This window comes from Pseudopodoces humilis, chromosome 5 (genome assembly GCF_049639895.1).
Source record: "Pseudopodoces humilis isolate 2021_Gansu_Grassland_sample_001 chromosome 5, ASM4963989v1, whole genome shotgun sequence".
In the NCBI taxonomy this organism is placed as follows: Eukaryota; Metazoa; Chordata; class Aves; order Passeriformes; family Paridae; genus Pseudopodoces; species Pseudopodoces humilis.
The window spans coordinates 19085731-19107253 of NC_142204.1; the positions used below are offsets into that span (position 1 = coordinate 19085731).

Here is a 21523-nt window from a genome sequence, read left to right on the forward strand (position 1 = left end):
GCCGCGCGGCGGATTTGAACGCGGCCGCCGCGCCCCAGCCCGGCCCCGCCACAGCGGCGGCGCTCCCGGACCGCGCTGAGGGGACGGCGGCAGGGGACCCTGCGCGGCCGCAGCCGGGAGCGCTCGGCGGTAATGGGAATGCCGATTCCGGCTTCTGGGGGTTAGGGGCGGCTTCGCAGGGGTTTTGGCTTGTTCGGGCTGTTTCGCTGGGAGCGGCAGGTATGGTCCCTTGGAAAGCTCGCAGGGTGGGGAGAAAGGAAAGACTCCGGAGAGATTTTACTGGGCCCCACGCCGACTTGCTGCCCACCTGTTTCATCCTCTGTGAGCCACACGTGACTTTCACATTATGAAGTGCCTTTTCCCCTTCAAACATTTTGGAGAGTGAGAAGCCGCTGTTGCAGTCGTGCTTGTTTCCCGATGTGCCCCGTCCTCCCTGCCCCTCGGCCACACTTCCTCACTAGTTACCGTCGTACCGATAACCAAAAAACGAACAGGCTGTGAGCTCTGCCTCAGCTTTATGGAAAAAGGTCAAAGGTTGAGTTTTGTCTTCTGGAAGTAAACGGAATGGGTATGGCTCCTGTATTGTCACTGCAGTGTTAGGGAACTTTGTTTTAGAAAATAACAGGTTTAAAGGCAAGTTTGTACCACGTTGTCGTGTATCTTGTCTTGATAAATGCGGGAAAGTGAGAGAGACTAAAACATGACATAGTCCAATTATAGTCAGAGAAGATAATGGTTTATAGAATTTTAAAAAAAACCCAAATTTTAAAAAAATGGAAAAAATGCTATACTGGTAAGAAAAGTGCTTAGAGTTGTCTGTGTTAGTAAGTTTTAGAAATATTAAATCTCATTTTTTCCAGGTTTAAGACATCCTCATAGACACTCATCTGAATGTATAGCAAATGCAGAAAGTACTGAAGATACTCTGAAGCTGCTTTTGGAGACAAAGACTGTCATATTTGTGATAACATTCCTTTATGTTGGCATAACGTACAAGGAAAGTAAGGGCTTCATGAAGGCGTGACATGCATAAGCACTTTTAACTCCTTCACAGTTGCTCTGTCACAGTAAGGCAAGTTCGGTTTAGTTGGAAGAGTTTATTCTAGGAACTTGGTCTTTAAGAAGATACGACAGTGTTTGCACAACTTGTTGGGAGGTGAAGACATATGCATATGCCTCTGGCATAGTTATATTCATTTTTCTCTCAGTTATCTCTATCTTCTACTCTGCACAATGGTTACTTTCCGGGAAAAAATTTTACACTTGGTTAAGTGTTTCAGAAAACGATGGCCTTTATTTTCCAACTCTGAAAGGACTACTGTATGTGGAGCAGACTGCATGTTGATGGCGTTACAACTGTCCATGGCTGAAGTCAATAAACAGGTTAGCATTCTTTTCAGTATGTTCTTGGTACACCTCAGACTTGGTTTCTTTGCTGCACTTAGTGCTTAGGTTCCAACTTGAAATGACTTTTTTGGCCACTTCCTTGCTGTTCGTTAAAACAAGGTGTGTCTGAGGGCCAGATGCAGCAAGGCAAGAAAATCAGTATGATTAAGTCCACTACTGAAGCAGAGTTAGAAAAAGGAACTGCGAGACAGATGGGAGGATAGAAGTGCTTTATGTGTATATTTCAGGTCCAAACTTTAAACACTAGTGTATTTCTGCTGACCGTGTAACTCTTTATTTCCATCCAATATTTCTTTTGTGCTATCGATCAGGGTGGGAGCACTATGGTATTTGGGGTGCATTTTTTTTCTGAATGCTCCAAAAATATTTTTGAATGACATGTGAAGAACACAAATATAAAACTGATTTGGTATGGTTTGTGTGAGTTGTACTTGCCACAGTCCATTCTTGCCTCCTGCTTTTCCTGATACTTGTCAGGGGAAGACCTATATGTGAGTATGTACCCAGTACCAGTAGGAGTTATATGGCTTTCTTTGTGTGTGTATGTGAAGTGTCTGTCGAATGATGAAGAGGAGATATAACCCTAGTGCCTATGAAAGAAGCTCTGTGGCTTGTCAGAGCTGGAGGATGTCTGAAACATACCAGAAACAGTTGCAATGTACAATTAGGCCTTTGCCTGTGTCTCATCTAAGGAGAACAACTGCAATGCTTCTTTAAATAAACTAAAGATACCTTTTTAGGTCAAATTAACCTAATAATTGATGAAAACAATACTGACTGTTGTTGGAAGACTTACTCAAGTGTTGCATAGTAAGTCATACATGTAGTACAAAGATTTAGTTTAAGAAAACCAGAAGGAGCATACCAATCAAATACCACAAATAACAGAGCCACATTGAAGTGAAATCCCATAGTGAGTAAAAAACCCAAACAAACAGAAAACCTGCTTCAGTTTGTGGATCAGAAATAAATTTGTAGTCTAAAATGTGCAGACTAGGAGTATCTCTTGTCTAAACATTAAGTCATCCCCCACTGTTATAAACATTATAGTAAGGATACTAGAACGCCAAGATACTACATTTGTAGTTCTTGGAATGTACTCACAATACCTGTGTAGATTAAAATGAGAAAACTAGTGTGCATCAAAATTAACTCTTGGAAAACAGATAAAAGACATTAATGCAAAACTGCACATGGAGGCAATCACTGTCATGTCTGTTTTGATTCTCAAGGGAGAACTGCAAACAGTTTTCCAAAGCCAGCTCCGAGAACTAAAATGTGTTCTGTTTTATGCCAAAACTTAGACATGTAAAGGTTATGGTTCATTGTTCCCTTACAATATTTTTTTTCCTTTCTGTAGGGGTAATTAGCTTAGTCTACTTTCTCCTTTTTTTTCTGTCTTCCAGATAATATCCCTATCTTCCATAAATGCCTTTTCTTTCAGCGATGATCAAACAAAAATATTGCAATTATTTTCAACTAATTTAATTTTGAAATGTTTAGCTTTGCCTTCAGATCTGAAGAAAGAACAAGTTTTCAAAAACCTGATTTGTTTTTTCTGATTATACTAGTTGGTCTAATAAGACAAACCTTGGCTTGTATATGTGGATTGAAACTATTTTAGTGTTTGCATGTGCTGCCTCTGAAGCACAATTTCTTTAGATGGTATTAATTTTGATGTTCAGTCTTAAAGCAAAATATGTCTTGTTTATTTTGTTCAGCACTGAAACTTCAAACTAAGATGCAGAGTATTACAGCTGTAGGCATGTCCCTTGTTAGGTTTCTGATTTAAATACAATAATGTTGAATTGTTAGCACCTGTAGAATGGAAATCTGTTTAGATAAAGTCAATTACTACAATAAAAATTATTTCATTAACAGGCTGTTGAGCAGCCATATTGAGAAAAACCCAACACATCCAAGCTATCACAAACAACCAAAATACACTTCTCTTCCTTCCAAAGCCTGGACAATTTTAATGGATTTGGTGTTTTAACTGGTACCCGTATCCATAGTGGAAATGAAAAATAACAAAGCTTTTTGGAGTACTCTATAAAAGTTTAAAAGCTTCATAATCTATGAATCTTAAATTTCACCAGAATGAGGGTAGCAAAAAATGTGATAAACCCTGATCAAACAGCAGGGGTGAAAGAAAAAAAAAAAAAATCTATGCTCTGAATCACTCTAAAAACACTTTAGTTTGTAGATTATTGTAGCCATGTTGCATAAGGTCTGTGGTAGAAGCAAATATCTTTCACCTAGATTGATTAGTATAAATCTAAAATCTAGGAACATTTTCAATGAGAAGAACCTTCCTCAGGGTTTGACAGTACTAACAGTTTTCAGGATGGAGTTCGGGTGAGAGTAATTGCTTTAAGTTTACTGTTTATACCTGTGGATCAGAAGGGATAGAAGATGAGTGATTAGGTCAGATAATCACCTGTCATTTTTAGACTATGGTTGTTTTAGCTAGTGGGATAAGAAATGGAATAAAACTATTATTATTTAATAATTGTTTATCATAATAGTTATTATAAAACAATTATTTTTCCAGAATCTGGTAGTTTAAATTGTCCAACTAAAATGGGCTGTCACTCTCATCTAGAATGAGAGCTTTGATACTGGACAAAAAACTGCTTTATTGTTGATTTTAGAAATGTATCTTCCCTTTAGAAATTTGTGTTTGTGTATTTCTGATTTTGTTCAAAAGCAGTTTTGGTGTGTGTTTTAGTTCTGTGCTTCCATGGGTGCATTTTGTATGCTGGCTGAAGAATATTATGTTCTGTTTAGTGTCTTGTATTTCTTGAAATGATTTCCCAAATTGTCCTGCTTCCATGTTGGCAAATGAAGAAAAGTGCAGAGTTTAACAGTGTTACTCCCTTAAACCCTTCTATCTGTCTCCCTTTTGGTAATGAGATACTCCTAACTAATTTTGTAGCAATTTTGTGATATGTTGCTTGTAATTTGTTGTAATGATGCTACTGAGAGAGGTTGTCTTGGCTTTTCTTCAGCATGATTAATTTTTCACAGACTCACAGAAGGGTTGAATTTGGAAAGGAACTGTCGAGGTTATCTTATCCAGCCTTCCTCAAATAGAGCAACCTGGCAGTGCCAGTTGTCCAGGACTATGTCCAGGTGTCTTTCAAATTGTCTCTGAGCATGGAGACTCCATAACCTCCCTGAACAACCTGTGCCACTACTCAGGCATTCTCGAAGTGTTTCCAGATGTTCTGTGTGTGTTTCAGTTTGTGCCCATTGTCTCTGCCGCTACCACTGGGCACTTAAGGAAAGAGCCTGGCTCTGTCGTCTTTGCATCCTCCTTTCAGATATTTGTATGCATTGAGGAGATCTTCCCTGAGCACTCTTTTCTCTTTTAGTCGCCAGACTAAACAGCCCCAGCTTTCTTAGCCTTTCCTCATGTGAGAGGGGCTCCTGTCCCTTAATGAAGTCTGTGGGTGATACGTGAACTTCCTTGGACTTTGCTCCAGTGTGTCTCTGTCTCCCTCATACTGAGGAGCCCAGAACTGCACACAGTATTAAATGTAGTCTCACCAGTGCTGAGTAGCCTTCTCTACACTTCTTCTTTAGAAAAGAATTTGGAGTAATAAATATTTCCCAGGATTTTTTTTAAAGGAAATTATATATTGAGGCTGTTGTACTCTCTTTCCCATACCCTGTGTAATCAAATTGTAACTATAAGATAGTTTCGTGTATTTTTGTTTTGCTTAACAACTGGGATTGTTTTAATGGTGTTAAAACTCTTGCTATGTAAGTCTTGATACATCTTCCCTAGCTTATCAATAGGACTTTTTCTTCTCCCTCCCACCCCTTTTTCTATAGTATTACAGGTATAATTTGTGGTAATTACAGGTGTTTTGAGGGTTAGAAGAGGAAGCAAGGATGTGTGGGGTTTTTGTTCTTTCATTTGTTTCTAACCAGCAGGGTTCTAAATTTTCAATCTAGTGTTTTTATTACCACTATAATTGATAGCATTTGCTTTAGAAAGTTCTGGTTTGTTCTTTGGGTGAATGCAATTTTTACTTTGCCTATTTCATGATTCTGCTATTCTACTGACCCATATATCCAGTACCTCTCTAGTCCTCCTTAAACAGAGCATACCTCTACTCTCTTGTGTCCTGGTACTTTTTCTCTTGACAACCCCTTTACCCACCCAAAGAAAAAGGTGTTTGAGTACCCATGCCATTGTAATTTTATTTATTATTATTTTACAATATTGTCATTTCCCTAGGCTTGGACTATTGGCCTGTAACTTCATGTTGCAGTAATAAAGCAGATGGGATTCACAGTTTCTTCATGCAGAATAGCTAATTCTTTATTCACAAAGCTCATGTTTATAGGAAGTATTAGAAGGCATTGTGTTAAACCGAACTGGTAAGCTCTACAGTGACACTCAGTTTATTGGTTGGTAAGGGCTATTGTATATGTCTATCAAATTTGCTCTCTCTAGATGTGTTTATATATTTTCTTCACTGATTCTCAGGGGACAGATTCATGGTTTATGCAGGTGCAAACTTTTTTTTCCCTCCAAGAGCAGGTTGCGTTAATGGACTTTTTGTTTCCAAGATTGTTTGGCATGGGAACCTAGCTAGCTGCACTTAGAAGAAGTAAAAGGTAGCTGTTAATTCAGTAGAGCAAGGCCTGATTTTATAAGGCCTTTCTTTTATAATACCTTTTACTTGTCTGTAACACCTTCACTGCTCCTGCACTTTACAACCTAACAACTGCCAGATGTTCACGCACTTGTATTCACATGAACCAGTTTTTCAATCTGTGCACAACGTTATCAGCATGATGGGAAACTTATTAAAAATGCTGCTTTATCCTACCTTAATTTGCTTTATGTACCACAGTTTGGAAACCCCTCTGCTGTGTGAGTGTGTAGGGAAGCAATGAAGGCTGAGCAGGACTAGAGGTGACAAGTGTGCAGAATTGCATAACTCAAGGACAAAACCAGAAAACAATGCTGCAGTCTAGGACTATGACTGGAAAGAATAGACCCAACACAGGGGTGGTGGTTAAGCACAGCAGTCTTTTACACACATTCCTAAAAAGGTTGGTGAGCATTTATTTGGGGAAGACAGAAGCCAACATTTTGATGCTGAGATGCATAACTTTGTTTTTTAAAACAATTTGTTGTGAAAATAGAAATTGATTTGCTATGTAGTTAGCACTAGAAAACTTACAGTACCTACAAAATAGTAAAAAATGGTGTCTTTAAGCATGAAATGTTGCTGCTGGATTTCAGACATTCTAAAATAAGCGTCCTAAGTTAATATGCTGCATTACCAGGAAGTGAAGATGCTTTATAATACCTTATTATAATGCCTATTCCTATGAAATGAAATACTTTCTCTGCCTATAATAGAATGAAAACATGGGACTTTTTGAACTTCCTTAAGCTATTAGCCAGTTGACAAATGCTTACTGTAAAACACCACAGTATTTTTAAAATTAATTTTAAAACCAGAGACTTGACAAATTGACTGTTTAAGTAATGGAATATGCCATCACAGTGGATGCCTGATCACAAAGGTTAATATCTGGAATGCAATATTTGTATTTAAAATATTTTTGCAGTACTAGCATAAACTTTGCTAATCTCTGCAGGCCCTTGATCTTGTGAGGAAAGGTTTTGATTTATTAGATATCTTATGAAGTTGTACTTTAACTTGGTACTCCTGAAGCATTTTGATTCAAAATAAAGTGAGAAAACAACATTTTTTTCCCCATCTACTGCTGCTTTGATCTATTTAAATTGGGTTATAATATGATTATATGTTTAATTTTTTGAGGGGCTGAAATAAAAATCAGATACTTTTCAGAAAACACTTATGCAGTTTTAATATTCTGATGACATGTGGAATAATATGTAAGTTCAAAGCTATTTATCATAGCCCATGCACAAGTTAGAAGGCAGAAAAGTGCTCTGAAGGTAGAATATGTGAGTATGAGTGTTCTTTAATTTTCAGTCCTAATTCTTTGCCTAGACAATATAAAAATAGTTGACTTTCAGGATTTTGGAATTGTGTATTTAATCAGGTCTATTGAGAAAGTTGTGCTAAATATCCTCGAACCCAAAGGAGGGATCATTCGGACTGTAACAACTTAAATTATTAGAATTTCTCATGTTTTCTTATTTCATATGTTGCTAATGGTGTTTATAAGTAATTAATTTGCTTAATGTGGAAATGTAATGAAATCAAATTAAACCTTTGCTCTAGATAGGAGCCATCTGCCATTATAGACAGTGCAAAGTTAGGGCTGTAACTTGGTCACAGGGCATTTATCTCATGTTACATGGTGAAAAACACCTTTTTTGCTGCTAGATATTGGGGAATGCTTTAGATACCGGTAGTGTGGACAAAAGTTTACCAGCAGTACTCAGTTTAAAGATTAGGGTGTGGACAAAAATGAGGAAGATGAGTTGTGAAAGAGAATATAAGAGCGAGTAGTTGGAGGAGAAGGCAAAGGGGCACATGGAATATAATCTAATAATTTTGACAGGGAGGGTACAGTCTATACTGTATAGTTAATGTTAATTATAGTAGTAGTAACAGAGGGGTGTGCGTGGTTCTAGTGTATTTATTAGAACTGTGTAGCAGCACTGTCAATGTTATGATAAAGTGCAACTGTACTAACACAAGAAAGAAAAGCTCCTTTTTTTAAGTGACATATGTTTTCCCAGTCAACTGCTTGAAACAAAGTAAGGGAGCCATATTTACTGCCTTTTGGAAATAATTGTCCGCCATGCTGAAAACAATTTCTGCAAAAGTAGTTCTGCATCATTCACTGTATTTTCTTATGTAAAATTTGATATACATGCCTGCTACTTTGAAGATCAGGAACAAATACAGAATATAACAAAATTCAACTGTAATTGCAAAGCAGTGGAAGAGCCTCAGCTATAAGTAACACTTTGTGATAAATTTGGGTTATGATAGATTTTCAAATATGTATGCAGCCTGTTTTAAATTTATTTTCACAGCTATGCTGAATATGAAATATGTTTTTTTTGCTTTTTTTTTGGTTCTATTAGTACCATGGAGCCTTCACAGTATCACTTAGTGATGTGTTGGAAACTTGGAACTATTTGTTACGTGACAAACTGGGATTATATGAAAACATGAAAGAACCTGAAAATTTTGCTGAAGTGAAAAAAGGCTACCATGCCTTCTTAGCAAGAAGCAATATGTTAGATTTAATAGACATATATCAGAAGTGCTGTAGTCTTGGACTTTTAGCTGAAGATGAAAGCATATCTCCTGTAAGTATTATGTTTGACCTCTTATGTTGTTTTGATGTATTTTTGGTTCCAGTTATGGATTTATGACACTTCTAATTATACATGGGAGCTCTGGATTATTCACAAGTTACTTTGTTTCTCTGTTGGGGAAGCACTTGAGTTTAAATTACTAAATATTATAAATGGATCTTAAATTCACTCAAAAATTATTTCTCTGTCCTGCTGGATTGTGTAGTCCCACAACTCTTCTATGAATAAATGACTCCTTGCCATAAATTGGACTGAGAAATAAACTGTAGAAATTTGATAAAACTGAAACAAAGACTAATATTTAACATGTGATGGAGTTTTGATTGTATGTTGATGTGCAGCCAAAATATTTTTAATGATTGCCATTTTGAAAACACCATTCTCTGTAAACAAAACTTCTGTAAAATACATGTATTTGCATGTTTGGTATTTTTTTTTCCCTGAAGTTCCAATTCATCCACACTCAGTCACAGCTCTGTTGTTGTTTATTTCAGATTTTTTGTTTGGGGTTTTTAATGTGTTGTTCTTTTCCTCCTGCTTTTCATGGGGAAGATAGACTTGGGTGGGTCACCAAGCTCTTCCTAAACTTGGCAAAACGTATTCAATTTTCTCTAAAATGTAAGCAGTGGCTTTTAGAGCAAGTGCATAACATAACTTTGTGTTAATTTCGAAGTTAATTTTAATCTTACACTTCATTTCTCTACTAGAACAGTTGTACTATTGAAGATTAAAGCTAAAAGTAGGTTGTGAGGGCTGTGCTAACCTCAAACACTAGCAAAGTGACAGAGATAGGTTTACATCAGATTTTAAAACCACTTTTGCTTTCTAGTCATCTGCGTATTTAAATTTATTCTGGTCTTTCTATTAAAGGTTCAATTGTTGGAATTTATTTCTGGTGTAATGAATGCACAAGAAGATAATGGTTCTGTTCTTTCTACTCCTATGCAAATCAACAGACAGGGCCAGGAGGATATGAAGGTAAAAATTATTTTTGTCTTGTAATGTTCTGTATCTATTGAAAAGATTAAATATAACATAGATTTATTTTCCAATGGTAATTCAAATGTGGCTGGGTTAAAAAAAATAAAACCTGTGTATCCAAACTGTATCCCTTGAGTATATTGTAGGTGTGTATGGAGCTATGTGCTGAAATTTATATTCTGGAACACACTCCAGAATGGAAGGCACTTGATGTAGAACAAATTTTTCTACAAATACAGCATCACTTAAGCATTTTCTTGACTGAGCATTAAATAAATGAAGTAATCTCCTTTGATTTCATTTTATTAGCTTTTATTCCCTTACATATGGAAGAAATCCGAATAGCCACTGTAGTGGTAGCTGTAGCAAAACAAGGTTTGGCTGTCTTAATAGAAGACTTGACTCTTTCCCTTTACCCTTTCAACCACCAAAATAAAAATCTGAGCATTTTCAAGCTGTATTTGAAATGCTGAAGCTTTAGTCATAACCAAACTTGCTTTTCTCATAATAAATGGCAATTTTAAATCAATATTTGGGTATAAATCAAAATATTTTTGAACAAGAAAACATCTTCTGAACTGAGGTTCTCCCCTGAACAGCACTTCTACCACTCCCACAGTGGTTTTCTTGCTGCTCTGACTTGTGCAGTAAAATTACTCTTTGCTCTTTTTTCTTCTTCTGAGGACTGTCTTTGCAGACTGTCCCATATACATGTTTGGTTCTGTAACTATATTTTGTTGCATATGTACTGTCATATGAGAAGATAATCCATAGCAGGTAAAATTTTTTTTTTTCTCTGCTTGCAGCAAAACTACAAATTCTTCTCTTCTGGGGCTGATGTTCTCACAGGGTCCAGAACAGTGCTGCCATATTGGCAATTACAATGTTATATATTGGTTATATGGGTGGGGTTGGGTCACAATTTATGTCTGAAAGCCAAGAGAAAAAATTACTGAATCTGTGCCAGAGCTGGCAAGTAGTTTAAAACCTTAGTCTTTTTGAAGTTAATGACAAATTCTTACATGGTTTAATGGTGCTAATATTTGCCTCAAGCTAGAAAAAGGATGTCTGTGAGGAGGTTTCTAAACAGAAATTTATAACCAATTTTAATAACCCTCAAACACCTTGTGAATATTCAAGTACCATATATGCAGTTCTAACTTATTTATCATGTTTGTTTTCATCAAGACTTCTAGAATCCTCATGCATAAAGTAGCACTTTGAAATTATGCAAGGTGAATTCTTACTCTTCCAAAAATTACATCAGTACATGTCTAATTAACTTAAAAATAAAATGGAATATAATTTAGCAGTGGGGTGACCAACTTGTGTGATGTTTTCTCACGCAGGTGACAATCCTGGCAAAGAAGTCTGTCTGTTCATATTTAAGCCTTTTGGTGAATTCTAAGGATGATGTGGCATTGGCTCATATTCTAAATGTTCCTGACAGAGGACTTGGTAGAGAAGCCTTCACTAACCTGAAACATGTCTCTCAGGAGAGAAAAATGTCCATTTTCCTGGTATGTGTCAAATGATTCTTACTGGAGTTCAGGGTCAATGAAGTAGATCTCTAAACAGAGAATGTGGCTTTAATCTAATATGCAGCACTGATGTTTGCAAACCAAGTTAAATACCACCATGAAAACAATTTTAAAGCTAAAAAGACAAGAGATTCTGTGGGGAGAAACAGGTGCTTATTTGGTCATGGGATCTCAAGATACACACAGAAACTACTTCTTGTGTCCATGTCAAGAATTCTAAATTGGAATCTTGCAGTAGTTGTTGTCAGCACAGAGCCATCTCAAAAATAGTTGAAGTAAGGTAAATAAGAATTCTTTCTCCAAAGAACCACTGTAGTCCCTCATACTCAATAGTCATTAAATTTTGCATGCAGTGTAACCTCAGTGCAGAGGCAACGGCAGTCTGAGTTAAAAACAGTATGGCTATGTAGTCAGTGAAGCAGCTGCATTCTCAAACTTTTATGGTTGAATAAATATGGAAAATTTGTGAAATCTCAGTTCCAGGTTGAATTATTTTAGCTCCTAATGCTCTGTTAACATTGTATAAAAAAATGTATATGTTTGGACTGGATTTACCATATCTTCTTCACAGTTGCCAGAGGGGAAACTTCTCTCTGTAAAGAAGTCATCTTTTCTGGCATCTGTGTCTTATAGAAATCTTGAAAACTAGACTATTTTCCATTGGGAAGGCAAGGTCCTCTGAGCTGTGTGCTTGATCCATAGGGGATCTTTAGCACAAAGACGGGAATACTGGCAGGTTTACTTTATGTGCTAGAATAATTCCAATTTTCCCGTTTCCAGTCCTAAGAGCTTTATGATTTAGCTCTGTATTCTGAAATTAAAATTTATATGTAGAATTAACATTACTGCATCTGTGTGAAGTGCATTGGATTGTTCTCCTTACTTTCACTTTCCTGGACAACTGCTGGGGTTTTTACTGTTGCCTTAAAATTTCGGGATTGTACTTTAAGGTATGCTTTTGGCACATCTTTCTATTTTTTTAGAGCATATAAAAAGATATAGATACTTTCAGAATGACAGAAGCCTTAGCTGTCATTACTTTTTATAAGATTTTTGATAAGATTTGAGTATATATTTGCATCTCTGAAAATTATTATAAGCTGAAGTCAGCTTTTACATGCTCAGGTTAAAATTGTCCTTGGGCCATAGAGAGCACTTTGAATACAGGAGTAATTTTTGTGAGGCCAGCAGGAGCATTTTAAACAGCCACAACAACAAAAGAGTTCTGTGCCATGATTTAATAAGTTTTTTGTCCTAAGCTTTCAAAAGGCTGATGTAAACATCAAATTGGCTGGGTTATTTTTACTTTGGCTTGTGTTTTCTTTTTTTTAATACAATTGTACTATTTAAATATTGATCTTGCAAATATTTATGGTGAGATGTACAAAGCTTGCAATTAAGAGCCATTGTTTGATTTCAGGTAAGTTATTTCTGCTATCAGCCAGCTGTTACACAATTTAGAGACGTGTAAGAAAGACTTCAACATATGTACAATCCATGTCTGTCTATAGTTTGATATCTGACTATTTCTCCTAACAGATGGCAACATCTTTTATCCGGACCATAGAACTTGGAGGAAGAAACTCTGCATCTTCTTTGTATGATCCTTTAAGAGCACATGTAAAAGGGCTTTCCAGCTTTGTTAATTTTATTGACAAGCTGCAAGAAATTGTTGGTGAAATCTTAAATACAAGGTAATAGATTTTCTGTTAGATTTTTGTCTAGGTGAGCCCTTTTTTCTTACGCTTGAACAAAAGAAAATCAAATAATGGACTTTACTAAATAATTCAAAGTAAATGTTTAAAAGTTAAACCTTATTTGAAAATATAATTGAAAAACAATTGGGGTGAGCTTATAAATTTTTGAAGTTTTTTTTTAATATTAAATCATTATCAATTCTATGTATGTATGGTGATTCGGTTACTCCCCTAGTTGTAAATGAAGTTACAGAGATTTCCATCTTGTGAGTCTGGTACATAAACTGATATGTTCTTTGCTTCTTGCTAGTTAATGCCTTCCTTTTGGTTATTTCATTCTGTTTACGCTTATGTAAACGACTCTATTTTTGCTAACAAATGACAATGTTGATTATTTAGACTTTTCTTTCTTTCATTTTAGTTCTATAAGTGAAGCATAAGAATTATATCTTAGGGAGGCTCTGGTGGAGTTGCAATCTGATTTTGAATATGTTTGAAGAACTGAAGTTACTCTTTTGGGTAGGCTTATAAATGTGTGATTAATTAGAGAAGTGTAAATGTAACACAGGGGTTTGAATTGGTAAGTGCAGGCATTATTACAGAGAGAAGAGTTATTTTCTTAAGCTTTATAGGAATTAGTAATTTTGTCATTTACAATCAGTGTTTTTTCCATACAAAACTTTGGCAAATCAGCTATAATAGTTCTGTCCTTGATACTAAATAATCTTTTTTTAAAAAAGTTTGAATTGAATCTAATCCTCACAGTGGAAAACAAAATGTTATAATTAAGCATTATATAAGTCAATGTTCAGTTTCCATTGAAGCTGGAAGTGGGAAGTATTTCTGAAGTTGTTTTGCAGTTTTGTCTTGTTTTTTTATTCTGCTTCTTTGTTCTTTCATTTCAACGTTCTGGATGCCAGAGACATACTGTCTGTGCTGATGATTAAAGAAAACTATTAGCTCAACATATAGTATATGCTATTTCTCTTTGTTTAAATAATATCTGGCACTGTATATTGATAAAAAATGAGAAATGGAACAATATTTATGTGCATGAACTTTTTAAGATGAAAAGACCTTTTCAGGCAAATACAGTTCAGAAAAGTGTAACATAAAATGCTGTATCTTGTTAATTACTCCTTTGTTTAAAAGAGAATGTTTAAATGTGAGAAAAATGCAAGTGGGATAGTTGCTGGCAGTTACCAGTTTCTCACTGGGTGAATTCTCTAGAGCTTGGGAATGCTTTATAGCATTCTGATATTTATTGTGTAGCTTTCCCTGCTGCACCTGTAGTGCCATTTATTTTGGGATATAAATCTTGTTAATGTCAGGTTCTGGTGTGTGCATTAAATTGGCTGTACACATGTAAGTATTGCTCTTTGTCTTGCTGACCAAGTTGGAAGGTGGCTGTACTGTGCTATTTGTAGTACCTCTTGTACTCCATATGGGCTTTATACCCTCACAGTGTAAAATATGCTTTTTATCTATGTATCTGTAGATGTTTCCAAGTGTTTGGTATGTCACGTGGATGAGGACTGTGTGTCCTGCCTGTCATGTGGCAGTTGTTCAGAGTTTCAGAGGATCTAGTTCTGTGCAAAAAATTTTCTCTAGTTCTGTTACTGCCGCAAAGTAAAGACCAGAGAGGGGAAAAAGGCAACAATGCAGCAGATTCCTGAGTTGCTTGGTCTGTAGGAGACCACTAAGAAATCCAAGAGCAAACTAGACGACCTGTCTGCAGTATTGCTGTTTCTCTCATGCGGAGATTAGCCAACCTACATTAACTAGGCCTCTGTACTGGCTATGCCACAAGGAAAATGCTGCATTTTTACTTAATGATTAGAAATCTTTTATTTGTTTATTTTTGTTAGTGGAGATCTTATGAAACTTGATATTGCACAAAATACAAAGTAGCCAAAGAAATGGTGGGACACATTGAAAAGAGGCTTTCTTCATCTGCCTGATTCCTTTGCTTTGGGAATCTAGAAACCAAATTGAAGACCTTGGACAGCGGTGGGAAGTGGTTAAGAATATTTTGAACTTACTTGGTTGTGCAATATCTGTCTGCTAACCTGTGGAGAATAAAAAAGTTTCTCATCTCCCCATCATTCAGCTGAGAAAGTGAACAGCAGATTGATGAACAAAGGGAAATCTGTCAAACAGAGTGGAAGTTTCATTAAATTATGGTGATTTGATTCAAATATCTCCTGATAGCAGGAGAAATGGAAAGACAAAATGAAATTTCGTAGTTTCAAGGTGTAGTCACTGAAGACTGAACATTCCTACAAGTCTCTGATGTGTTGAAATTGCCTCTCCTTATTCTCTAGATGTCTAATATTAGAAGACATCACTAATCTTTCAAGAATCAAGCATGAATATTTCATTAATATTTGTGGGTGCAGTAGAACTTGTAATGCTAAAACTATTTATAGATTTGTGGGTCTAAGAATTGGACAATTTTAATGCAGTAAATGGAGAACTTGGATGTTCTACTTTTTTACATCTGTTTCTTGACAAGGAGCATATCAGTGGTTTATTTGTCAGTGAAATGGATGATTATTATGCACCTTAGGATCTGAAAACCCTTTCCTGTTGGTATAAATGAAAAGCTGCAGTTCTAATCCATCATTCTGGAAACCCTTTTCTTTTAAGCCAGAAGAACTCCTGAAATGACTTTTCCCAAGTTTGTTAGAACTGAAGGACAGAAGGTCATTTGTCACGTTGGTTACTGTGCTCCATGGTTAGTATGGGGGGATGTGTGGGGTGTGCGTTCATATACATAGGCTTTAACAATGCCCACTGATTTTGTAGATAGCCAAGTTGGGAGGCTGGCAGCGTGTTTTCCCCACGGCTGGGCGCTGCCCTCGGCGCAGCCAGCGGCCACTGGGTGTCACCATCGCCCAGCTCACACCGGAGCCGGGTCCCTCTCGCCGTGTCCCGCTCGCCCCATCGGAGTGAGCGCGGTGCTCCGGAGCGGCTCCGCATCGCGGGCCCCTGCAGCCTCCGCAGCCCGCTGGAGCATCACACAGCTCTCCTTCGCCATGTGGATTAACGCTCTCTGCTTCCCCTCGACAGGAGAAATGCTATTTCTTACGTTCTTCCTTTGGGAAGCCGTGATTGCATCTCGAGGTGCGGTACTATCTGGGGAGAGAAAGCACATTGGACTCTAGATAGACTTGTGCTGGATGTTTGAGTTAATTGGACAGTGTTCACACAGCCCTGGAGGTTTGTGGTCTAAAGTTGCTGGAAAGTTGTGCAAGCATATGCAAAACATTGTATATAGGATTGCTTAAATTTAGGATTATAGAATAATTCAGGTTGGATAGAACATCAGAAAGTTTTTGGTCCAACATCCCACTCAAAGCAGGGTCAATTATGGAGTCAGCTCAGGTTAATCAGGGCTTTATCCAGACAAGCTTTGTACAGGCTCCATCCTTGGAGGCTTTTAATCTCCTTCTTGGCAGCCTATTCCACTGCTTTTGTCCTCACGGTGAAAAGTTGTGGGGTTTTTTTCTTGATATTGAGTTGGGACCTCTCTTATTTCAGTTTATGCCTATTGTCTTTTTTCACTGTCTGTCAACATGAGGAGTCTGACTCCATCTTCTTGGTTGCCACCCTGTAGGTGTTGGAAATCTGTTAGTAAATCCCCCTGAAGCCTTCTCTTCTGCAGCCTGAACAAGCTGTTCCCGTAGCTGCTTCTCACAGGGCATGTCTCCTTGACCAGCTTGGCAGCTCTCTGCTGAACTTGCTCCAGTTTATCAGTGTCTTTCCTGGACTGGGGGCCCAAAACTGGACACAGTATTCTAAATTTGGTCCAACGAGTGCTGATTAGAGAGGGATAATCACATTCCTCAGACTACTGGCTACGCTACTGTTGATGGAGCCAAGGATACTGTAGGCCTTCTTTGCTGCCAAGGCATGCTCCTGGCTCGCAGCTCCCTTGCTGAACATGCACCAAGGTTTTTTACACAGAGCTGCTTCCTGGCCGGTATCATTGCAAGGGGTTATTCCTTTCCAAGACTTCGCATGTCTTGTTGAATTTCATATGGTTCCTGTCAGCCCATTCCTCTTGTCTGTTTAGGTATCTTTGCGTGGCAGCTCTGCCCTCAAGTGTATTGACTGTTCCATCCAATTTGGTCATCTGCAAACTTGAAGAGCATGCAATTTTAGAGAGTCACTGCCAAAGATAATAGAAAAAAGAACAGGTTTCAGGATAGGCCCCTATGTTACTCCATTGTTACAACACATTTGCTGCCTGCTGAGCGTGGTGATCCAACCAGTTGTTAACTCCTCTAATTGTCCATCCGTCCAGACTGTAACGTCAATACTCCTATATTGAGTGTATTCTCTGATTCTCAGTGTTGATAACCCTTGCTACAATTAAGGGAAGTGGCACCCACCATTCTGTCCTGGTCTGCAAATCGAGTCATTTTATTATAGGGGAAAAGCAGGTTGGTCAGGAATAATTTACATTTGATAACTACATGTTTATAGTTACCAGCTATCACCTAATCCTTCATGTGCCCATACATGTGTTCTTAGAAGACATATATTGTATTATTTTCCTGAGGAACAAAATGAGGCTGATGAACTTGTGGTCCCCCATACTGTCCTTTTGGGGGTTTTAGGTTTTGTTGGTTTTGTTTTTGGTTTTTTTTGGCAATGATTTTCTTTACTTGTCAGGGACCTCACCTGGTCACCATGACTTTTCAAAGCCAGTATAAAGTTGTCTTATGAGGGTTTTTCCCTCATAAGGATCTTGAATTCAATCCATTTCATTCAATGTTCTTAAACGTACTCAGTACTGTCAAGTGAAGCCTGATTTGATCTTTATCCACTGCTGGCAGTATTTTTTCTGAAAAATTCTCCAGGTGTTGGTAAAGACTGAGGCAAAGAAGGCACACAGGGTACTTTGGTTTTATCTGTGTCCACACTGTTGTAAAATCTGCCTTTCAGCAAAGGTCCCTCATTTTCTTTGTTCATCAGGTGAAGCTCTTTTAACATTCCTTGTAATTCTCAACTCCAGCTGAGCTTTGGTTTTCCTGATAACATCCCTAAATGCCCCTGTGATGCTTCTAGATCATTTGTAACTTGTCCTTTCTTCACCATTCTGTATAAAGCTCTTTCGCTTTCAAGCTCTGTCATCAGTTTACTGTTTTAGCCAAGCTGGTCTGCTGATATTTCTGCATATTTTCCTAAGTATTGTGATGGAATGGTCCTGTGCTCATAATATTATTATAGTATAATATAATTTATGTTATTATAATTAATAACAGCTGGCCTGAGCGCCTTTGCCTATTAGAACTTTCTCACAGGGAATTCAATGGCTGCTTATCAAGATGTATTCTGGGAAGAATACTTGTTTGCTTTTATAGTAACTTTGTCACCAGACTTGGGTAGCAAAACTTGGGACGGAGGGGAGAGTATGAAGAGTCACTCTAGTTTCTTCCACCAAGCTGAAAGAGTAATTTCAGCCAATACAGCAAAAGCAGTAGCAGCAAGATGGAAAAATGCGCTGCAACAGGTTTATTTTTTTGCTGTGTTTTTTTATGGATATAATAACTCCAGAGTATCTAAGGAAGAATCTTCATTTAATGTTGATACATTAGAAAATTAGATTAATAATCATACGTCCATTGCTGGAGGTGGAATTTTTGAGTACTATGAATGCTTTGATATAGTGTTTTTCTTTTACAGTTATATTTTAAATCTAGATAAGCACAATGATATGATTTTTTTGAAATTTTGAAATCTAAATGAACATGAACTGCTAATTTTTTGAAATGTATGCCTATAACCTAAGAAATAAGTCTTTAGATTTGCTTTAACAACACGGTTACTGCTCTGTTAGAAGCATTTGTATTGTACTGCTTCATAGATTTTTTCCTGCACTTCTAACCAGGTATATCGATTTCTAGTTGACATCTTGCTGCTTTGTGTTTGAGAATGGAATTACTGCTGCTCTCTTCCTATAGCTCTAAATTAAAAAATTGGATAACTGATCAGTTGTCATCAAGTTCTAAATCATCTTTTAAATCCATAATGAGGAAAAAAGGCTGTGATCTCCTCCTACACCCTGATCACTAGATGTTTGTGATTTATTTTAAGACACTTGTTCCTACTACCTAGGTCAGTTAGCTTTATATTTGTCATCTGTTTTTTACCTCGGTTGAAGTTGAAATGAATGATTAAAAATGTTGACCTTAGTATAATAGAATTTTGATATATTCTTTTCTGTTCTTGGAATAGACTTCAGGACTCTGCTTTTTATCAGGTTTTGAATATTGTCCATATCCTCAACATTTTTTTTCCTTGCTTGTGCTATTTTAGTCTTTTCCAAAAAAGATGTATTTCAAGAAAATAAATAGAAGTGCTCCTGCATCATATTAACTTTTCACACTGTGGCCTGAGTTCTGGAGGATGAGTTTTTGCTGATGTCTTTTAGATTTTTGGTAAGCAGGGGAGCTTGTTTATATGACAATGTCAGTGGAAACAAAATAGACAAGGTGTGCTATGAGTTTCTTATACTTCTACATAAGAAAAGATGGTTTGATAAAGAAAATTAGAAAAGGATAAGGTTGGGACTCAGATGATGTAAGGCAAAAAGTGTTCAAGTGGGTACAAGATCTGTTAATAATTTTAGTAGAAGAAACCAGTGGCAGAAGATCAGATTTGTCCAGTACCTGGGTAGCAGGTGGAGTTTTACACTGCAGTAGTTTTTTTTAAACTCTCTTTAGAAGCACTAGTGCAAATAATGTATTTTTAACATATGATAAATTTTATCTATATGTAGACGTTTGTTTTTCTCTATGAGACAGGTGAGCTGAATCTTGCTTGGGCTGTCTACCGTTTAAGTGCTGGTTAAGTCTGAGGAAGGGAGGAAGGTAAGAAGGTAATCCTTCTGTCAGCTGGTCTGAAATACTTGTGAGTCTTCATGCTGATGGTCATGTTTGGACTTGATCAGATCCGTTCATTGAAGGATTGCCATTGTACTACTGATTTCAGGCATCTGTGTTTAAACATTGTTGGGTAGTGGAAGGTGATTGTTTCTAAAGTGTTAGGGTTTTCTTCCATTTATAATTACACTGATGAATTTTCTTTGGCTATTTCTATCATAGTAAAGGATAAAATTTTGTTTTCTGGTTGAGTTTGTTTTCAGTTTATACCTTTTGAACTAAGAAATGTTGCATGTGACTCTGAAGAGAGGCATATTACTAGCTTTTAAAAAAATACTGTTTTACAACCTCTGCCATAGTGGCAACTGATAACTATATTTGCTTACTGTATTTGATCAGAGTCCTTCAATATAGTTTAAAAGACTATGGATGTGATGCTGAAGCACTTTATCCTAGAGTACCTCATATCAGTAGCCTGTGATCTGAATGGGACATGACAGAAAACTTTTTTAGCAGGAGCACTAACTAGAAAGGATAAGGTCTTTGCAATTGCATTAGACAAATGGCATTGCTTAGTTTAATGTATCAAGTTCATTCTTGAATTCAACTAGTTTTTTTGCTTCCCTTTCAGAATTAAAAAGAACAAAAATCCTTAACTTTTGCTGCTGTAAAAATTATCATAAGAGATGCCCATGTAATTCCATATTTAAAACAAACCTTTGTGGTCCTTCCAGCTGTTAGGAGCTGCAAAGTGGATAACAGTTTCCAACTTTATTTAATTCCTATAAATGTTTTTTTAGTGCAATATCAGATATTTTAAAGTTCATTCAAATTCAACTGATCTTCTGAGTAATATAATTCTATAAAAGAGTAGTATCAGAGCCATCTCTAATAGGGTGTCATCTTTGTAAGATAAATAAGCAAAACCTCAAACAACCCAGGTGCTTTTTTACCACATTTTCCTTTTATCATCATGCTTTTAGTTAATCTTTTTGAACCTCACTAGAAATGGATCTAGATTCAACATTTTATGTGTATATATGTGTATATATATGGATATATATATATATGACTAGTAATACAACTTGTGTTCTGGTGTAAAATGGCATAAGTTGTGGCAGGGCATTTCAGTATTAATCCTCACACAAAATCAGCATTTTGTCTTGGCCTGTTGATAAAATTCTAGCTGATGTATAAATAAACTTCTCCTTTTCCTTGCTCTAGTTAGTACTGTGTATCTGATAGGAGACTGGAAGTCGTTCCTGGAAAAGGAGGAGTATGGGGAGGAGATTAAATGAACTTCATTTCTACTAACAAATATCTTTAGTTGGCATTGAGCTGTAGAGGCAAAAAAAAAAAAAAGTAAAAAATGTTTTTGTGAAAGGTTTGTTATTTTTTCCCATTGAAAAATCTATAAATCTATAATCGAGTTTTGCAGAGCAAAGCATTTAAATTAAGGGCATGCTTATGTTAATTAACTGTGCTAGTCCCCAGTACTAGTTATATAATAATATTTTTTCTTCCAGCATACATATGGGGATATATATAAAATGTGTGGAAATTATAAATTTATTACTTATTTACAAATAAGTTCAACATGTCTGTAGGCAGAAATAACTGAACCTGGTTTTCACAGGGAATTTCAGTCAAACCCTTCACCTGCTGATTTGTCTTGAAGTTCTAGGTTCATTTCTCATTTAATAGAATGCG

The 21523-nt window shown here is 36.7% G+C and overlaps 1 protein-coding gene across 1 annotated transcript in view; it reads left to right on the forward strand.

The window, feature by feature from the left end:
- Nucleotides 1-56: 56 nt before the first annotated feature.
- The window catches only part of PARPBP (PARP1 binding protein), a 39795-nt gene continuing 18328 nt past the window's right edge, over nucleotides 57-21523 (forward strand). The window contains exons 1-6 of the mRNA XM_088055415.1: nucleotides 57-129; nucleotides 861-1383; nucleotides 8465-8692; nucleotides 9572-9679; nucleotides 11032-11202; nucleotides 12763-12917. Coding sequence (XP_087911541.1) covers nucleotides 1234-1383; nucleotides 8465-8692; nucleotides 9572-9679; nucleotides 11032-11202; nucleotides 12763-12917 — 812 coding nt within the window. The 5' untranslated portion in view covers nucleotides 57-129; nucleotides 861-1233. The remainder of the gene's footprint in view (nucleotides 130-860; nucleotides 1384-8464; nucleotides 8693-9571; nucleotides 9680-11031; nucleotides 11203-12762; nucleotides 12918-21523) is intronic.